This window comes from Urocitellus parryii, chromosome 1, assembly GCF_045843805.1.
Source record: "Urocitellus parryii isolate mUroPar1 chromosome 1, mUroPar1.hap1, whole genome shotgun sequence".
NCBI classification, from domain to species: domain Eukaryota; kingdom Metazoa; phylum Chordata; class Mammalia; order Rodentia; family Sciuridae; genus Urocitellus; species Urocitellus parryii.
The window spans coordinates 78,104,492-78,125,997 of NC_135531.1; the positions used below are offsets into that span (position 1 = coordinate 78,104,492).

General features: G+C 37.6%; 1 protein-coding gene and 1 long non-coding RNA gene across 5 annotated transcripts in view; one reads left to right on the plus strand and one right to left on the minus strand.

Annotated features, from left to right (window-relative positions):
- Nucleotides 1-21,506, plus strand: part of LOC144255745 (uncharacterized) — a 471,309-nt gene that overhangs the window by 382,311 nt on the left and 67,492 nt on the right. For all 4 annotated transcript variants that reach the window (XR_013343913.1, XR_013343911.1, XR_013343914.1 and 1 more), the window contains one exon: nucleotides 10,620-10,728. This is a non-coding gene — a long non-coding RNA (uncharacterized LOC144255745). The remainder of the gene's footprint in view (nucleotides 1-10,619; nucleotides 10,729-21,506) is intronic.
- Pcsk1 (proprotein convertase subtilisin/kexin type 1) overlaps nucleotides 1-21,506 on the minus strand; it is a 37,313-nt gene that overhangs the window by 14,501 nt on the left and 1,306 nt on the right. Inside the window, exons 2-8 of the mRNA XM_026385861.2 lie at nucleotides 19,392-19,496; nucleotides 16,129-16,239; nucleotides 14,004-14,150; nucleotides 11,983-12,059; nucleotides 6,131-6,219; nucleotides 3,099-3,271; nucleotides 1,909-2,121 (exon numbers count right to left, since the gene is read on the minus strand). Coding sequence (XP_026241646.2) covers nucleotides 1,909-2,121; nucleotides 3,099-3,271; nucleotides 6,131-6,219; nucleotides 11,983-12,059; nucleotides 14,004-14,150; nucleotides 16,129-16,239; nucleotides 19,392-19,496 — 915 coding nt within the window. The remainder of the gene's footprint in view (nucleotides 1-1,908; nucleotides 2,122-3,098; nucleotides 3,272-6,130; nucleotides 6,220-11,982; nucleotides 12,060-14,003; nucleotides 14,151-16,128; nucleotides 16,240-19,391; nucleotides 19,497-21,506) is intronic.

Consider the following 21,506-nt stretch of genomic DNA (forward strand, 5'->3'; position numbering starts at 1 on the left):
AAAATGGTGTGTTTTAAAAATAAAAAGTGTGCTGGATTAGTTCTGGGTTCACATTCTACAACTGCTATGTATTAGATGTATTCCTTGGGCATGTCACTTGGTTCCCCATCTGTAAAATGATATTTACATTTCCTGACTCCTATTCTGAGGTTTGAGTGAGATCCTGCCTAGGAAATGCAATATTATTGCATATCAGGAATTATGTAGGCTTTCTTTAGGGTAATGAAGGTTACGGAGATAAAGGGAAGAAAGCAGAAAGACTTTCATTCAGTCTGCTTTAAGAACCCTTGCACTGCTAGCTTTAACAAGTAGTTGAGCCAAAGAATTACTAACAAGGCACCCCCACCCAGGCTATAGCACTACAGTTCTTAGCTAGAGATTTCAATGCGTGGGAGGGAGGTGTAAAAAAATAATTTGTTCTATTATCACCTCCTTTGGCTTCCTGCTTGGAGTCTCTGAATTTCTCAAGTTATGGTGGCTCTGCTCCTCAGAGAGCAACGGAAGCAAAGTTGCCCTTTTTACCTGTTGACGCAAATAAGCCCCCAGAGATGACTGTGCTGAGGAAGAGGTTTGCGTAAGAAAAGTCTCCTCTGCTGCAACTGTCTCAAATAGAATCCACCAGCTGTCTCTCCCAGGGCTGGTTTGGGGTGGGGGGAATCTTTATGAAAGTGGAAAAATCTTCCCCCTTCTTTGGTGCAGGGTGGCCCAGATGAAGAGCAGTCTATCAAATGGTGATTCTAAAAGGTATAACAGGCCATTTTCTAAAGACAGCTGTGTATGCCCAAGGAAATGGCAAGAGCCAGGGGCTCTGAACACAAGTGGGGCAGATGTCTGATATGCCTGTCTCAAAGGCTATGAACTGTGCCTGCCATAAAGAACCATTGGGTTGAATGTCACTGCCTATTATTCAAGTAACTGAAGATGACATGAGAGGGGAGGGCAGTGCTTTCCAGTGGAGACCACACAGCATTACTGCCTAAACTGTTGCAGAAAGAGGCAGAGTTACAAAATAGTGATCCTGTATGAAGAAGACGTTAGTGTTGACAATTCTGCTAAGATGCCATTAATGAGACTTGTGCATGTGTTTCAAAGTAATTATTATGGCAGTCACCCACAATCTAATTGGATCATGCCCTGCTATTTTACTGAGATTAGGACCTATATACTTTAGCTAGTGGGTTCTTTATGTGTCCAGAGTTAAATCTGAGACTTTAAATTTTTAAATTAAAAGTGACTCTCTTTTTTCCCCAAACCTAGAAATGGCCCTTCATCTTTGTGCCCTTGAAGGGAGATCCAATAATCGCTCTTGGCAGTGTGACTCATGGAGGTGAAGGCACAAGCAAGCGTGGGCTAGAGGAGCTCTCTGAGCATACAGCCTGAGCTTTGGACCCAGAGGCTGAGGAGTTCACCTCAGGGGAAACTGACACGGTTATTTTTCCTGCAGGCCGTCTGTTCTTAGGAGACATCTCCAATGTAGACTCTGTATTTTTATCATTTGCTAAAGGGCAAGTCAGTCTATATCCCTGCTATTAAAGGATCAGCAAGTACAAGGGTGATAAAGCCCCTACAGCCCTGAAATCTCTTTTCAGGCTGTTTCCAGGGAAGCATCAGACAAGCAGAAAAGACATTTAGAGTCTCAGCTGTGTGTAATGACAGGTTTGGTGACTTCTCAGGGCTGAGTTTTAAAATGACAGAGAGGGAAGATCATCTTGGCAGAAGTGTCATTATCTCTGGAGAGAAAACTTCCCAATATATGCCAGCCTTTGCAAGTGAGTAAGCATGAGTCTTCCCGACAGAGACATCAAACTTAAGCAAATCAATTCCACCAAAGGTCAGTTAGAAGGATCATTGTGAGTGCAAGGCGGGCTCTCCTCCCCAGGCAGAGAGAGTTAGGCAAAAGCAACATACGATTCGCTGGTCAGTGTAATCCCCGCTGCTGTAGGAGGTAGCCAGCGTGGAGGAGCACTTCTCAGCGTACCAGGGCGATAGGCCTTGCTGTGAAGCACTGCTGATGGAGATGGTGTAGATGCTGTCCGTGTAGCCATCACAGTCACAGTTATCTCCCTGACGCCCCCCATTCCCAGAAGCCCAGACGAAGATGGAGCCCTTCCCTTGTCTCCCCTAAAGGAAAAGCCGAAATGGACAACATCTATTATTATCTACTGAGGTCACTATTAAACCCCATTAAAATCCCCAACAAATGCATTCGTGAAGTTCTCAGAGACAAATTTGGGGGATTTGTATTTAACCCTAGGTCCCCAGCAGGCACACTGGAAATCTCACGAGACTGTATTATAAATCACGAGACTCTGGCCCTTCAAGCCTCTGGTCTTGTGGGCCACTTCTGGAGTGGGGCTGAGCAAACACTTTTTTTTTTCTATTTTAATTCTGCAGATTCATAATCTGGACTTCAGCATTCTTTAGTAATTTTTCACTCTTCTCTTGGCTTATGTCACTGCACTCGAATCTTTGAACTTCCTCTTTCTTCCTGCCTGAATCTTCTGGCTGACTGATAGAATGACAAAATCAGGCATTATTCAGATCTGCTTTGCAGCTGCTTTAAAAGGAACTCTTCAATTGAATGTAACTCGTCAAGGCCACTCTTTCTATGATTTTTCAATTTGTGCTCTCCGAAGAAGTTTCTACTCTCATCCTGTAGAGTTCAAGGCCTTAGAATCTGTGAAAGAAGGCAGTAAACCCAAGTGACAAATGATGCACAAGTACTGCAGGGGTGTGTGCTGAGCCAGAGGAAGCAGGTTACTGTATTCAAGAATGCATTTTCAGAATCTGGGTATTAGCTTACCTAGTGAAAGACCCAAAGTAGCAGAAAAATGAGAAAGAAGATTGTCTAGAAGGATTTCAAAGTAAATATCCTAAAGTAATGAATTTTTCTTCAATGTCAGACCCAAGCAGGGAAACTCTCTTAACCTTGAACTTCCATCCCTGAGAAATGATTTGGTTCTCGAACTGCATTTAAAATTGTGAAGGGCTGTGTAATGAAATTTGTCAGCCTTTCTTTCCATATAACCTGAGTATTCTTCCCTTCTCATATCCTAATAGGTGGGTTTGATCTCATGCGTCTGGGTTAAGCATCTCACCTGCTTGACACCATATTCAAAAGCCTTCTGGGCTAATCTGCCAGGACCCTCCACGGTTTTCCCATCATCATTAGGGCCCCAGCTTGCACTGAAAATATCCACATGTCCAGGGTTGAATCCAATTGAACTGGCCTCAATAGCATCAGTCACAATGCCATCCAGCATTCTTATGCCTGAGCAGAGAAGAAAACAAACATAAAGGTATATACATACTGAAAAACACGATGGCCTTAAAATTCATATCTTTAAAGGACTCTCAAAAGAATCAAAAAAGATAAGCTCTGAGGTTCCCAACACCTGTGACCCAGCTATGGACCACACAAAAGGAAAATGTCAGTGCTTCTGTAAACTTTTTTTGTCTGCCCTTTAGAGATAATGCTGTGCACTTTGAAACAGCTGGGTTTTTTGTCCCACCCAAGGCTCTGTTCCCAGTAATACCCCTGAGTTTGAAAGGGAGTAGCATTCTTGGATAAGAGGAATGGATATGTTTGCTGGCAATTACAAATGTCTTCCAACCCTCCACCACCCCAACAAAATCACCTATTAGGTTTCAGGAAAAACCATCAAACAGCCCTCCCTCAACACACCTGCTCATGAGTGTACATGAGTGGCTATGGCCCAGTCTGTGCCACACAAAGGCCCCTGTACAGGAAGCTGCAGATTGAAAAGATCTGTCCACAATAGGAAACTAACAAATAGGGAAAGAACTCTTGTTTCTAAGCACTGATTAAAAATAACCCAGAGGCCATTCTTTTATGTGTTTGCAAAGGAACATGCTTCCTTTTCTTCTAAATCATTTCAAGGATGAAATCATTGCCATGGATTTCACTCCTGAGGGGGAATCATTTTTCATCAGGAGAAGGCAGACATGGTAGCTCTTTGTGCTTTCCAACAGGCTGTCGGCCATCATCAGACTCATGAATTCAAGAGCCAGGAAGAGAAAAGCAATTTCAGGCTAATAATGCAATGGAGCTCACAGCCTTAGATTTTCATACTATTATTCATTATGGAGCCAAAGTAAAACAAGATATAACTGACATGATCAGTGAAAGTCATATTTGTTAAAAAACAACAATAAAGAGTTACTTAAAAATGCATTTGGAAGAAAAAGAAAAAAATAACCCAGCTCTGTTTTCTAATTGTTGTAGTTCAGTTTCTTCAATTGTAAAATATTAATGATAATAAGAGCTCGTATGCATTGAAGATATTTATATGCAGTCACCATTACATAGGCATTAGACATGTACTTTTCTATGCTTACAACTACCATTAGCAATGGGTGCTATAATTCTCTATATTTTATAGGTGAAGGGACTGAGAACAAAGAGATACATTGACTTATCCAAGACCACACAATTTAAAAGTGGGGACCAGGATTTAAACTCTAAAAATAGGGACCCAAATCTATCCTGTTACAGGATACACTACTTATAATAAGTAAGTGATTGGCAGATCACTTACCCTACCTAGAAAATGAAATTTATTATTCAAATTGGGGCTAGACCATCAAAGACTGTACTAATGAAAACAATCAAAAGGGTCTGAATCATAAGTATTATTTTTCAGTTCTACACTGCCACAACTAGCTTTTGTCACCTTAAGAAATTTTCTTATGATTCTTTCACTGAAAAAATGAAGTATCAGGTGATTCTTTAATAAACTATAGCTGTTTAGTTCATTAGAACTTGAAAAGCAAATTCTTTTTCTAGTTGATTACATAATTTTTGTGTCTGCTTTCATTTTCTTTGAATTAGCACAGCACTCTGAGAGGACATGATCAAAAGAATCAAGAATGATACTTAAAATATGAGTCTCATGTATTAGTGATATATATATATATATATATATATATATATACACATACATATATATGTTACCTATGTATCAACCATATTCCTCCCCCATTTATATTCTTCTTATCTCTGACTTTTACAGTTGTACAATAAAGCTTGAGATTAGTTTCGTTTTCAAAAACTATCACTACAAACAAGGTAACTTGTAGAGCATGTCAATTATAATAAAAACTTATTAAACTCTAGTTATATCTTGAATTTGGATATGGATTTCTTTTTAGAAACCAAATAAATATACATCCTGAATATTTATTTGGGTTTTCAAAAAGGAATTCATAACCTAATCATCCTGAAACCCTGAGGCAGGAAGAGCTTAAGGGAGAGGGCAATTATTATCTTCTCTGTCCCTGCAGATTCCCTCCCTACCCTGCTCTGTTAGAACACCCACCATATCAAAAGGGCTCTCTGAAACCAGTGGAAAGGTGGGCTAAGAAGAGAGTGAGGTCTTATTCCCCTGGATCCTCCCTGCCTGGATGTAGCTCCTGGTGTGTACAGGGGCAAAGCTCCTGTTCAGTGGTTCTCTATGACCAAAAATTTCTCTCCCTGCTTTCCACTGACTCTCCTTCTCCTTGTTCCCTTGGGCCTAAAGGTAATAGGATCAGTATTTGTTATTCCGTTGTTGGTTTTCTCTAACTCATGTATATAGTTTATTTAATTAAAATGTCCCCCAATTAACTTAGTGGGCTTTCCCCATAAAAAAATTTACTGAAACAAATAGAGATTCTATATATTTGTCGTCAAAGGTAAACTTTGGCTAAAATAATGTGTATGTGCTTTACTTTTTTTTTTTTCTTCTGCAGCTATTCTTTGGTACAAAATGAAAAAAAAATTTATAGAATTGAGAGGCAGGGAATGTCTGCTTAAATTTACTTCCTCATTCTGTTCCATTAGAAAGTGTTCAATAATATCCCTCCTAAATCAGAACATAGAACAAATTAGATTTCATTCAAATGCTATTGAACAATTATATTATTTTCCCTGTGAAGATGTATAGGCTATATTCAGCTATCCATCTTCTTGGAATCTAGATCCATTGATTGGCTTACAAGTCACCCTTAGTCCTTCAGCAAATTTTACACAGAATGCATTTCTTCCTCTGGTAGTTGAAATGTCTCCTTTACCCATTTTCAGCAGGTAATGCAAGCTTCAACTTAAAGTGCCTAACTACAGGAACTTTACCTCCGACTTTGGAATTGTATGCAACTCCAACCCCGCACTTGTAATTATTTGCTTGCATGGCAATTTCTCCTGCGCATCTGGTCCCATGTCTGAGGATTTAAAAGTAAGAATTATAAACCTTAATTAAGGAAAAAATGTTTATTTTGCATATGAATCCACGGTACATGAATATATTAGCTTTTTGTCAGACTTCTTATTGACTTTTTAAACCAGTATTATAAAAAATTATGTGCAGATAAAAGGTACAGGCACTAGGGTCAAAGTATTGTGAGTTCAAATTCTGGTTTTGGCACTAACCAGTGGTGTGACTTGGGTCAGTCACTTATCTTCAAAGGGTTATTGTGAAAATTGTAGGAGATATTTATGTAGTGTACTTAAAACAGTGGCTGGCATATTTTAGGGACCCAAAAAGTGCAACTATTGATACTGCAATGAGAAATCTTTCATTCAGTAGCAATGCCTCAGACATGACTTCTTCCTCTGACTTTTTGGTAGTGAAGTGGCACCTCAAATTCCCTCCTAGTGATTACTTTGGATTAGGTTATCCTGGACTAGCCCTAGTAAAATATGACAGAAGAATCCCCCATAAGCCCTCCCCATCTCTCCTCTAACCATATATCACAATAAGACTCCTAGGGATTTTCTGGTACTAAGAAGACTCTGACATGTTCTCAGGACATGACAGACTAATTGAGAAACAGGGAACTCTCACAACTCTGACTATAGCCAGAAGCCTAAAAAAGACTTGTTTTTCAATCAACAAAGATGACAATTGATGATTTCAGAATACTTGGTGGGGGAAATCCATCTCTAAAACATGCCTAAGTCCACCTGAACTACAGCATCCATTCTGAAATTCTGGTGGTAATAATTGTCTTGTCCCATCGCCAGCTCAAATCAGGAAGGCCAATAAGTAAGAATATGTTCATGTGAATTCATTTTAAGAATTTCTTCCATTGTGGAAACACCTGGGAGTAGTGTGAAAGCCCCTGGTGACTTGTGGAGTCACTGATCAGATATGCTGATATAGAGGGAAGAAGGAAGGACTACCTCCTTGCCAGACACCACCAATGGTAGACAATGCTATACTAGCCATCTATTAATTCCACCTGGCACAGAATACTAATATCCTAGGTTGACTGGGCCATTCAAAATAATTCTGCTTAATTTATCTTTTTTTTTCATGAAGTTTGAAAGACGATTTTCTGGTCTCTTTCCACTAAAAAATATTCCTGCTTCTTCATCTTAATAGTGTATAGGAATTCAAGTCAGATCAATACAGTTTTCTTTAATTCAAGGTGTTCCTCCTGGAGGCAGACATCTGCTTCTTTTTTGAATGCTAGCATTTTTCCCTTTTGAGGAAACAGCCCTCCTAACTCCTTGTGATTCTTTCTGTACTAAGGCCCCTTCTCTCAGACAGCTTTCAAAGATTGATGCTGATGCTAGGAATGAGAACTGCATTCTTTCTTGGAAATCTTGAGCTTTAGTTCTAGAAGAGCCATGTAGCTCTTGCTGCCAGACAATATTATATTGAGAAGTAAAGCAAGTAAGTGGTGGTAAGCAGAACCAGGGAATGGAAATAAATCGTGGGTTACTGTCCTAAGGACACCTTATTTGAGCTCCTGGATCTTGCAACACTGCAAGCTACAGCATCCCTTGGGTGAAAAATTCGTCAGCCCCTGTTTTTATTTAATCTATTAGTTAGGGTTCTTTCCCTTGCCACTGAAAATGTCCTGACCATTTTCTGAAAAATGTGTACGCATTGGAACACATAGAAGACACCTAATACTTTGCTGAGAGATTAGCTCTTTGTCTTTGTAAAAGGAGAAATTCAGTTGTCATCCTCTGAGAAAGGTGCTTTCTGAGTCACCACTGCTTGTATCTCCATCTATACAAGAGGGGAGACAGGGCTCAGGATAGCAAAATTGCAAGTTTCCAGATTGAGCCAATAGACTCAGTCTGTTGACAAAAAAAAAAAAAAAAAAAAAAAAAAAAAGATGTAATGTGACACTCCCTATTATTTATCTCTTTATGTACTAGTACACATAGGAATGGATTTTCTAATAAAAAGTAGCAGTAGGATCAAGGTACAAATATAGCTTGATTATTTTTTCTCTTCTCATCCTCACTTCCCACCTTCGCATACTGAGAAATAGGGAAAACCTTATCAAAGTATGTCTACGTCATTCTTCATAGACCCACAGTTCTTTTTCTTTCCTAAGTCAGGAGCTGAGATAAACGAACCCTCCATTAACTTAGAACAATGGTAGTAACTGGCATTTAAACAAATTGATCTTTAAAAACTATTCTACAAGATACTTAAAGACTACTATTATTCTGGTTAAAATATCCCTGCCACACATGCTATTTAACTAGGAAAATAATCTATAATTGGTGTTGAAATACTGAAATACTGAATGCAGATTCATGCCAGCTTAATAGTAAGAGTTACCTGTACTTTTATAATTTTATTATCTAGTGATTCCTCTTCTGATTTTCAGAGGAACATTTAAATATGGCTCTGTTAGTCTGATTTACATAGTAATAAAGAACAGCAGCAATAGAGGTGTTGGGAGAGATAATGCCATTGGAATTGGGTGATAATAGATCTCCTATTGCTATAAAGGCTAACAAAATGGGACCATTCATTTTCTAAATCTTAGGGATTTATGCCTGATAACATGCTAAAAGAGTGACTCTATTTTTTATTATATCTTCTGATAAATGATAGGGATGCTATCTTTTTGGTTGATAGTCAACAGGACACTGATAGTTGCTCATTGTGTCATTTTTGAATAGCAGATTCTGAATTTGCTCAGAAAATTGACTTGTCTCTCCTTCTTCTCCTATCAGATACTATTCCAGTCATTTTGATTTTTCACTGAAATAAGGTTTATCTCTGTTGCTATGTGAGATGCCATAGTTGACATCATCTTCGTCATCTTTGTCATTATCATTATCATCACCTTCTTATCATCTTCTTCATCATCATTATCATTATCTCAATAGTCATTTGATTATTTCTCTATGTACCAGGTAGTGTCCAAACTGATGTAATCCCCATAATAACCCAATAGCTATCCCTTTTCAAAAGAGGATTAAAACCTAAGCAGAAAGAATTTAAATAATTTATGCAAGATAGTTTGGTGGTTAAGTGGAAGATCTAAGATTTGACTGAAATCAAGATCCAAAGTCTGTTCTTAACCATTGGGCTATGCCATGTTAACTCCAAGCCATGTGGAAGGTTGACAGCAGGCAATGCTTATATAGAGATTTTGGAGCTCCCTGAGTTGGGGAAAATGTAGCTATTATAAACGCTGTTCTTTGAGAATCCTCCTTTTGTGGTTAAGGAAGAAGATGGTCTGCTATAGTTTGGATCTGAAAAATCTCCCAAGGCCCATGTGTTAAAGTCTCTGTCCCCAGTTTGGTGCTACTGGGAGATGGTGGAAGAAGGGAGGTTCTGGGTGACTTTGGGCATGCCTTCAAAGGGACTATGGGATGCACTCTTTCTCTCTCTGCTTTCTGTAACCATGAATTAAGCAGCTTGTGGTATCACTTACTATCTACTTTGATAAACTGACTTTACAGGCCCCAAAGCAACAGTCGACTGACCACAGAATAAAAGCTCCAAAACTGTGAGCCCAAATAAACTTTTCCTCTTTTAAGTTCATTTATCTCAGGTATTTGTTACAGTAATGCCAAGATGACTAACATAAGGTCTGAGTCCCTCTTATTTTGACAAGGAAAACTCCAGAAAATATTATCTCACCAAGTATTCACTTACTAACTATGCAGCCACTACACAAGTTATCACCCAAATGGATCCTGGGACCACACCCAGGATCTACCTGAGAAGATGATTCATTAACTAAAAAAGAGACTGACACCTCTAGCTAAGTCTTCTTGGCTGCACCCATGTTGCTTCAAGCACATTTTCCTGTTGGTCTTAATGACAGGGTAGAATAAAAGCTATTATTATTATAATAAATATTCCAATGAAATAAAAGCTATTGTTTTTTACCCCATTCTAAGGCAGGTGCCCATGAATTCTATGTACTTTTTTCTCATTTACTTAGGAAGTTCCTTTCAGAAATTTGGGGTGTAGGTGCCTTAACTCCAATTTTAGGAGACACAAAAAAAGTAGAGGCAGAGTGAGGTAAATAATTTCCTCAAGGTCATGCTCTACACTGATAATTAGCAAGTCATAACTATCAGCTAGGCTGACATTAGAAGGCTGTGTTCCAAAAGAGCAAGTGTTCCTGCTGGCTCTGCACTATCCTGACCTAGGAATGTGGCTAAAAGTTTGTCCAGGGGCCCTGCTGTCATTCCAGAGACACTCTCACTGTCCTCCAAGAGTGCCCTACCAGTGATTCCTATTATATTGTTACTGGAATGTTTTAATCTCTAAAGATATTAATGGTAAACTTTTTACTCATATTCTTGAAGAAATGTATGGTACTTAAAGAAGTTGTACCTTTTACCCCTCCAGGAAGAAATATGCACCCAGACATTGAAGTCAAGTCCATGTGCTAAGCCTGCCTTCTGGGGTATGGCAGCCTTCTGGAGTGAAGACCATCCAAATGGAGAAAGAACTTTAGGTAAATATTAATGCTCTGTCCACATGTTGAAAGAAAGGGAGAGAGACAGACAGACAGAGACTGACTTGACTAACCCATATTGGTAAAGAATCCAGGGCTGGGGTTGTAGCTCAATGGTAGAGAGCTTGCCTAGCACAAGTGAGGCACTGGGTTCAAGCCTCAGAACCACAGAAAAAGAAATAAACAAAATAAAGGTATTGTGTCCATCTACAAAAAAAAAAAATTAAAAAAAATAATCAGTAGACAGTCATCAAAGAAAAAGGGAAGTACTTTGTGTAACAACTACCAAGAGCTTTTTAGTTGCTTTGTTCTTTCCATCACCATTTACAGAACAAACCCCTAATTTTGACCTTGGATTTGGTTTATTTTGATGTGAACTCTTCTTGGTGGGGAAAATGAAAAGGAAAGTTTGAATGTCTCTGTGGGTTTGTGAGAGATATCAGTATGGATAAAGATGAATTCCCACAAAGGGATGGACACTTTGAGACCACATGCCCTGAGGATGAAATTTCTCTGGTATTAGGAAAGAGGGTTAAAAGTCCCTAGCTTCTGGCTCTTTCTTTTGCTTTGAAAGGACTGACTTATGGCCTCCCTCATCTCTGTGGCTGCAATGAGCAGATAATAATCTAGGAGTCCAATGTTGTTTCTTTTCTCTTCCCTTGCCTTTATGACCAGTAGAAATTTGGAGCAGGTTACTAACTGCTTCAAAGCCCTGGGGGACTGTGTTGGATTTGCGGCCAGGCCTCAGCTGCAGTTCTCTTGTCTGTTATCTGGCCAGGCTCTACTGGGGAACTGATGAGGGTGGTTTTAACCACCATACAAAGTTGTGGGGATTTATTCGCATGTATTCATTCATGTATATTTCTGTTTGTGACTAACATTAAGCATATTGCTAATAGCACAAAGATTCACAGAGGAATTGATAGGAGACAGAGAGAACACAAAGTTTGTACCCTTTATGTCTCAAGCATTCTTTCTGAAGCTGTAAGTATTCAGTCACACATGACAGAAGAATTTCAGAATATAAGAAGGAGAAAATCATAAATATGAAGTTTAATTATTGTTCTAGAATCTAAAAGGAATATAAAAACAGAAGCTTTGGTTTTAAAAGCAACAACGTATTTCGATATGGATGATGTACATTAACATTTCCTGAGAGCTGAAATGTGGACCAAATTTATAGTATAATTCTCTCAAACAAGATAAAAAACATTTTAAGGTACTTTATTCCCCCCAAAATGCACATTTACTCACTTGTTTTCATTTGTGGGATCATATCGGGGAAATGGATCATGATCATTATCATTAAAATCATAGCTAGCCTCTGGATCCTAAAGAGACAATAAAAATAACACTGTAGCATCATTTAAAAAAAAGAAAAGAAAAAGCACTTCCTGAGTCTTCTCCATTGCCTCTTCCCATTTGGGCAGATAGTTTCTAGCCTAGTCACTGAACATTTATTATACACACAAACTGGACAGTGATGATGAGCACAGCAAAGAAAGCCAGCATCCAACTCTCAGTAAGTGTTACCAAACCCTTAGCTCATAGATGCTGACAGAGCTAGGGGAAAAAAATAAGTTTACTGGGTTTAGTCATATCATTTTTCAAATGAGAATAGTGAGTCCCAGAGAAGTTGAATGACTTAACTAAAGCCCTAGAACTAGCTAGTGACACTTTGACTCTTGTATCTTATGACTAGATGAAAAGAGGGGGTAGTGGGTTGAGGCTCAGGTCCATATGGTCTCCTTTAGCCTCTCCCTAAAAGGAAATGCAATTTAATAAAAGAGAATGTGCTTGAAATTGAAACCAGCTTCCAGGTCCAACCCCTTTCCAGCCAAAAATACACACTTAAAGTTTCCTATGTAGGAATTCTTTCACCACTACTGCTACTTCTCAATATTTTCCATGTCTTTCAATATTTCCCAACTACTACCTTGTGATAATCTATTTTCATCTCTTTTTTTCTTCCCTTTTCCTTTGGCTTGAGCAGTGACTGGGGAATGTCAGATAGGTATAAAGGATGAGAGAAAGACAAAAGACAATCTTATAGATGAAATGTCCACCACCCTGACATAAAGACCTAAGATATATTATTGGGCTCAAATTATAAACTTCCTAAACAATTTAGCATATAGTTTTAAATTACTTATTTTCTAATTTCTAGTAAATCTTTCCTTTCTTACTTGGCATTTTCACACTGGGTAGTATTCTGTTTGAATTTGCATGGAAAGAATAACATTCACAGTGTCAGGGATATTAACCCATAAAGGATAAGAGAAGAAAACTGTGAAAATGATCGCAGACATTAGGCTTGATTTAGTTGCTTTATTTTCCCCAAAGAAAGCTGGCTCATAGTCTGAGTGACTTTTTTCCACTCACTTATTCAGCAAACTTTATAATTATTTTATAAAATAGGATCACACTATATATATTCCATTTTAAACTTGCTCTTTCACATAATATTATATATGTGTGTGTGTGTGTGTGTGTGTGTGTGTGTGTGTGTATGTGTATTTTCCCATGGCAATAAATATTATTATTATTTGTTATAGCTTTGTGGTTATACATTGTAGTTGAATTCATCCCAACAAACTGATCCATGCATGGAAGTCAATTTCAGTACATTATCCCCCTTTCCCTTTCAACCTTCCTTCTCTTTCCATTTTCCCTCCACTCCACTAGACTTCCTTTGGTCATCCATTGATTTGTATTTGATTGATTCTTTAGATAATCTTATCTCTTCCTACCCCTTTCCTTTATTTTACTCTAATTTCTGCTTATAATAGAAAATATTCAACCTTTGAGTTTCTTGGTTTGGCCTATTTCACTTAGCATGATATTCTCTATTTCCATCCATTTACCAGCAAAAGCTGTAATTTCATTTTTTAAATTTCTGAGAAGAACTCCATTGTGTGTGTATGTGTACGTATGTTTCTGTGTGTGTGTGTGTGTGTGTGTGTGTGTGTGTGTATCTCCACCCCACAATTTTTTAATCCAATAAATGACTTTCAATTAATTGGGGTAGGTACTCCCACCTCCCTTCCCTAACACATATGGTCTTGTATAAGCCTTGACCCCACTGTTTTCTAGTGTCTACTGATAAAAAACAAGTTCAAAACAAGTTGGGCTAAAATGAGGGTGAAGGAAGATGAAAAGCCTTTCATCAGCCACCATGCCAAGGGCTAATATCAGAGCACCATCTCCTTTGAAGGGATGGAGAAGCTGCTTATAGACAGCTTCCTAAGTCAGAGTCATGGGAATGGCAGACTTACATAATTGGCATAAATGTCGGTGTGATTCCACTCCAAGCCATCATCCAGTACAGTGATAACAACTCCTTTGCCTGTAATGCCTTTTTGCCAAACAGGTATCACATGAAGATCCAGCTTGGGCAGAGCTGCAGTCATCCTGGTATCTTGCTAACAAAAGCAAAATATGAAAGCATTGGTAAAATCATGATTTGCTTGCTATAAAATGGATACTTAAACTCCAATCTGGAGACCTATCTTTCTTTTACCTTGGGTCACTCTACTATTCAGAAGAAGGCAATTAGGTGAAATGAAAAACAAAGTGGAGGGTAGGGCCAATCAAATCATCAGAGTGCTCCTCTTCTCCCAACTATCCCAATGGAAAATCACTTGAAAGCATGAATCATCCTATGTGACTTCTCTTTGAACTATATGAATTCAAAGAAGTTTGCCTCTAAGTTTCTTTCTTTTATAATAACATGCTCAAGCTTTTCATCTACTGAAGATTTATTTGATGACCTGTGTTTCCATCTCCCCAAAGTCCTGAGCCTCCGTTGCCATACTTAATTCTCATTATATTGTCAGATGCAAAGTCATTCATGGATGTTTTAGAACATTTCCTCTGGGAGAAAAATAAAAATGTGGAATGTTCAGGAGAATGTGGTCTCATCAGTAATTGTAACCTAATTGCCAATTTCCATGCATGAGTGTTTTGCAGAATAAATATCTGTGAAAGGAGATTTAGGGTTTTCTTTTCAAATAATTTTGCTGTTATAGTATGTACAACTATATTGGTGAAAAACTGAGTAACAAAGGAGCACAGATATAAGTGTACTTCCAAGAATGTGAGAGACACAGTAGAAGAGTGCCAGGTACCAGGAGTCAGTAAGAAATTCATAAGTACAACAATCAAAAGTGTCAATGAATAGATTTTCTCCTTGTGAATGAGCCTCATAAAAAGGTGAAATCAAGAATTCAACAAGCTAGTGTGAAGCTGAATCATAGGAGATTGGAAACACACATAAACTGCTATCCAAAGTTAGGAAGAAGTTCTGTGTGTCAATTGCAGGAGCAATGAGAGTTTGGTGTTAAGAGTGTGACCTCTGGGGTCATTAATCATGGCCCACCATCATTTGATTTCAGAAAATTATTCAACTTGACAACTCTCTGTTTCTTCTCCTATTAAATGGGCATAATTACTAGATTTACAACGTAAGGTGTTTGTGAAAACTAAATGAGTTAATTTATGTCAAACATACTAGTATGGGGCACATTGTAAATGCACAAGCATTGACTGATAGGTGTCTTTTAATGCAATGAGCAACTGTTGCTTAGGTGTAGAGAATGGCAAGAGGAACTGATCCCCTATCCCATTCATTATGCAACAAAAGTGTCTAACCCTTAGGTTACAGTTGTTGTGGAAAATTGTCTTTTATGATATTTTCAGCAGCAAATACTTCTATTAACATGCATTACTTCTATAGAGGTTTAACATTAAAACAGAAAAGAGAACACCCTGCAGGCAAGCAGCATCAATTACAATTTCTCCACTCACTGCCCACACACCTATAAAGATTCGGTAAGTATTTTAAAGGTAGAACAGTGTGCAAGTCTAGACATTTGCAAACAGACTTTCCTTGTGTTCCTTCCTTTAGCCTTATTCAGATATCCTCACCTGTAGCAAGTAAGAATTTCCATTCATGGCTGTATATACCTATCATGTTCAATGTATTCTATGAGTGATTTAGAGGTTTCTTAAGAGTAATTTAACCAAAAGAGATTTTTACTGTGAATACTGCTTTTAGGACCCTTATCTGGCAAAATATGATTTTTGCAGATAAACTTAAGAAGACAAAAAGATGACAAGTTCTCTTTTTCATAACAGATAAAGAGCTGTTTCAGACACCCTCACCCAGAAAAATAGAAATTCCAGTTTAAGAGGGTAGTGTCAGCCCTAATTTTTAGATAACATAGTTCTGTCACATCCAACACACACACACACACACACACACACTCTCTCTCTCTCTCTCTCTCTCTCTCTCTCTCTCTCTCTCTCGTGGGGGAGAGGGAGATAGAGATGACGATATTTTCCGTTGTGCAGCTGATATGAAAAGCCCAGATCCCACACAGTCCTTCTTTAGTTACTTACCAAATACCACTGCTGATTCCACATCGGGTCATTGAAGAGATTTAGTGCTGAATCTCTTAAAGCTGAGCGTTTAATTCTTTCTTTTTCATACTGTTGTTCAGCCCATATCACCTATAAGGATTTTTATAGCAATAAAATCAAAAAGTCAAGTAGCCACCTCTGTGAAATGATCTTCCCTCTATCTCTAGGACCCTTCCCATCAGAACTCAGGCAGCTCTGCAATGTTTTTGTTTGACCACAGATCAAACTAGCAGCTCAGTGAGAAGGAGGGATTGCTCACAGGGGAGATGAACATTTCCTCTGTTACAGTAAAGAGTATCTTTAGGGGGAGGAGAGCAATCAGTGTAGTGTTGATTCCCTCAAATTATTTACACTGTGGTTAAAGTGGAAGTAAAAGTTCAGCTTGCTTTCATCAGAAAATGGGCCATAATACCTATTTTTATACTGAAGTCCCAGGACTCTTTAGCTCAAAATTTGTCCATTTTCATGGAATGAGTCAACAAGAGACTACAGAGACTTCTATTATGGTGTTCTTACAGCTTAATTTCTCTTTCTTTACATGCAAAAGGTACACATTGCAAATGTTCAATAAGGCAAGAATGGTACAGTGTCTTTGCAAATTTGAAATTCTGGTTCATCTCTGTTTCAGCCTCCTGCCTAAGAGTATTTAATATGAGAAACAGATCTGAGGTGATGAATGAACATTACTGACCAGGCACACTTGCCATTAATTCAGTCTCATGTATTATGCAAAGAGATCTGACAATGCGAAAATTACCTGGCCCACATTTATGGCCTAATCCTATTATACTTGAGGCCCTGAGAGAATGAGAGACTGCCTTATGAGACAGTGTTATACTCTTATTTTGCTGGGCAACATGACTATTTCCTACTCCAAACACAGCTTTTCTGTTGTATACATGACAGTCCAGTATGTGGTTGGGTATTGTCAATGTGAGAGTCCTCATGAGTCAGATCCAAAAATAAGAACTGAAAAATAATTTGCAGCTAAAGGATAAAACCATCCACTAAATCTGTACTGAATTTTCAATTAGGAATATACTGAAAACCTATTATAAACACTGGGAGGGACTGGAGAGCTAGAAATTAGTCACTATAATTTATTTTTAAAGTGCTTGTATTTTCAAGCTTAATTGTTTTGGCTTAAAATACCTCCATGCTTGGAATACACTGCCTGTCATCTAAGTCAGTCTTTGGGAGCTGGCTGCTAGGGAACAAGTACTAATCTTTGTGGGAGAGGGTCACTCACAGTTGGATATTTCATTAGCAGACTTATAAAGATAGACTATTGCTGCATTTCATAGGGCTGATTTGAAAGAGTATTATCACTCATTTAAAAAGAGCAATAAAATGAAAATCAAAGGCAATTTTAAAAATGGAATATAAAAAGAGGCACTCTGCCATCTGATCAGATAAATATCCAATTGTAGGAAACAGTGTTATGATTAATGTCATTAACTCAGAATTGCATATTAATCTAGAAGAGCAGACCAAATGTAACAGAGAAAATTGGCAGTGTCTTCTTATTATGTATATAATAGGTATCATGTACTTAATTGTAAATAATACTTGTGATCTGGAAATAGCATTAAAAATCATGTAGTCCAAACTTCTAATGCAAGATTCTATGGTTTCAGGATTTATCCTAAAATAAATTTATTCTAGGGCTAATTTTTTATGGGACTATATAAAAAATTTATGAAGTTTTACTGGGGAATAAGTTCTTAGATTTTTGTATCATGCCTTGGAATTTTACCTCATAATTAACTGTTAAGAAGATAACTGAAGAGCAGAGTGGGGACATATGTACATTATCATGAGATAATCTGAGTTAGAATAACAGTGTACTTGATTCTGACCGATTTCTCCTATGAAAATGAGAGGGGAGGTCAGTTTAACTCCTTGTGCATTAATGAAGGAAATCTCCAAGCCTAGTCAGAGTGCCAGAACCATCTGCTTTTCAGAGCCCCAGAACAATGAGCCCTCAGCCTTTGTGTGGCTAAAGGGAGACTTCAGTGAACAAGAAAAAATTTAAAATGAAGTTCAGTGTGCATTTTGACATAAAGAGCTAGCAAGAGGTGTTACTGGAGCTGCAAGTTTGCTATCCACGGTCCTGATACAGAGATGTTTGTTACTGTGCGGGTGGGTTTTTTTTGTTTGTTTTATATTTGAACACTGGTGACCAAGGCCCAAAAATGTGCTACCCTTATAATTTGTCTTATTTTTAAAAAATTCTGTAAGTTTTAAGCAAAATGAACCATCAAGTTCCTTCATAGTTTTCATGAATCCCGTGTACTCTTAACTGTTCTACCACTGACACTCATATTTTTCCCCCCTTAGGAAGCTGAGAAAATATTTTGCATCTCTCATTATTCCTCACTTATTCCCCATGGTGTCTTAGACAACTGAAATGATGTATACAAATATAGGCTAACCAAAATAAACTTTTCTCAGTATGACACAGCCTTGAGAAGAGGCCACAATGCGTATGCAAATTTCAACACTACTAATGTAGTCAACATTTCCTAATAATACTCTTGCTGAACTGAAAATAGATTAAAAATTAATCGATAAATTATGCAGGCATTCAAATTGTCCCTACCATTTTTATCTAAATTCATTTTAGATATTTCTTGCTATTACCATGAATAGGTATATAAACCAAGAAGAAATGAGATGAAATGGTTTGAATCAAATAGTACAATATTTATGGAGGCATCTACCTCATAAACACATGGATTTAGAGCTCTCTAACAAACACTAGTATGGTTATAGTAGTGGAAACATGGATGTTTTTCAGTCATGCTGAAATGCTACTGAAAATAGAGGTTTTGCATGTCTTTGGCATACTCACATGGTATTAAAGAACTTGCTACATAACAGGTGCATATTGAAATTTGTTGATTGTATTCTCAAAAATTTTCAATACTGACAACTGATTTTCAATATTTAAAAATAAAAACTTTATATATAAAATCAACATAATTAACATAATGAAAATAATATAACATAAATGAATATACATATTATTGACTTTAGTCAGCTCAACTAATGCAATCCCATCTTGCTATTATATGTGTAGTTATAAGCACTTGGGAAAAAAACCTAGAAACATTACAGGTAAACAATTATGATAGAGTAAAAAGAATCACATTTGCAAACTGCTTTTTGTTCTCATTGGAAATCATAAAGAAAGCTGACAATTCAGGGTATTGGTTTGTGGACAAATGCACAACACTTACCCGATCATCATCAGATAATCTCTTAGTGATATGAAGGGCACTTCTTCGAGACCTTCGGGGATGGTTTTTATGCTTGAATAAGTAGTGATTTTCAAGTGATCCAATCTATAAACAAAAGAAAAATCTATTCTCACAGGTAAGTACTTATGGATTAGTTTAAAAACTAACTTAGAGACATGAAACTTTATTAAGTCCATTTCTTATTCCTTGAATTTAGCTTTTTTCTTTACAAGGAAGGCACTGATAAAGGCTTTGAAATGAATCTCAGGACATTATTGCTTGTGTTCAAAGTGTACTTGGGGACTGATGATGCTTGTTTTTCACATGTTTTAGAAGAACTAACTTGTTGAGAGAGTGTGGAAGGGAGTTGTGTATATAAATATTTTATAGGTAGATGTTTCTTTAAATATACCCACAGAGTCAAATGTATTCTGGTCAGCTGACTTTTATATACTGTGGTGAGTGTCACATTCAGCTAAAACAAGACATTGTTGGTATAAAATGCAGTCATTAAGTCCATAGTGATATAATTGTTATAAGCTATTATTTGGTGATCTTTTGATTTTCTACTAATTCAAGACTCTCAGGAACAGCATGCCATATTTAGGGCAGATCCAAGCTCAGGGTATATATGTTTCTCTGGGTGATTAACAACACCTTTGGTCCATTTAGAACTATGATCATTATTCTTTAAGCTCTTTACACAAAATAGTAATAAATTTGAAGCCCCCCCCAGTTCTCTAGATACCTTGCATATTTAAAATCAAGAGCCAAACAATTGACAATATTTTATTTCAGAGGCAGTATGTTATTTAAATTGGAATAGGTAGCTTCCATCACCTAGGGAATTTTTTAATAGACATGCTAGGCCCAGCTCTAAGACTGAACCTTAGGCAGCATAACTGCTAAGTTATGGACAGAGTTGGGGGGGGGGGGAAGATCAGAAGCCATAAGGATTTAACACAGATTCTTGGCTCTGTTTCTGCTTCAACTGCTTTTATCTCTACCTTCATCTTAGTTTTATCTTGAGGCAATAATATTTTAGGAGAGTAATATTAAATTGGTATAATCATAGGAATGATAAACAAAATAAACAGAACCAGAAAAGCACTATCAGTTTCTTTTTACAAAGAATTATAATTTAAAAACTCTTGTTTTAGTAATGCCATTTTAACTAGAAATGGCTAGATGAAAGATAGTGTTGCAAATCATATGTTAATATAGATGCCCCTCCTACTCACTGTTTTAAAATTATTTTTGTGACTATACCATCCCTATCACAAAGATCCTACCAAGAACACTAGTTTATTGCATTTTACCTTTTGGATTTATGCTTATTTATTTTGAAAAGTAATTCCCATATTCCCAGGTTTGGATGTGTGTCTGGTACTAACAGGTGAGAAAAGAAGAGATTTATTTTTTACTTTCTCTTTCAATCTCCTACACAATAGTCAGGGCTATTGAGCCTGCCAGTAGCTGCCCAAGGAATACAGAATTAAATTTTCAGTTTTTATTTTTTCCACAGGACATACAAGATTTCCATGGTGCCCATGGTGCTCACCAGTGTAGTTCCATCTGTCATTTTCTGTTTGTTCATGGAATTTCACAAAATTGCAGGTAGTTAACAGACTACTTTTAGGCTGCCTTGTGTCTCCCTGTTTCCCACAAGAAGTTTTCTGACTGCCTTCTCCATCTCATTATCTTCTCCTAGCATCTTCTTACTCTTCTTCCTAAACCTGTGCAAATGTTTCCTCCTTTGGGTAGTCTTCTTTCACATCTCCCATATTCCCTCCCTCCTTCTTTGCTTCAGTTAACAAATACTGTATTGAGACTCCAAGCACAACTTCCATTGCCACACAAACTGCATTAGTTTGCAATCATTTGCTTCTGAACCAATCTCTTCTAGATTCTGTATTCCTTGGATTCTTTTCCTCCTTTCTAATAACTTCAACACAGATCATGGCAAAGAGCAAGACTGGGAAAAGCAAAAGACTCAGTCTGCTACTGGGACACTGAGAAGTCAATTTGGTTATCCACTGCAACGCGCTACCGGGCATTTCAAAGACAGTTGGGCTCACAAAGTTGGAGAATGGAGCCTCTAGCTAGGGAAGGCAT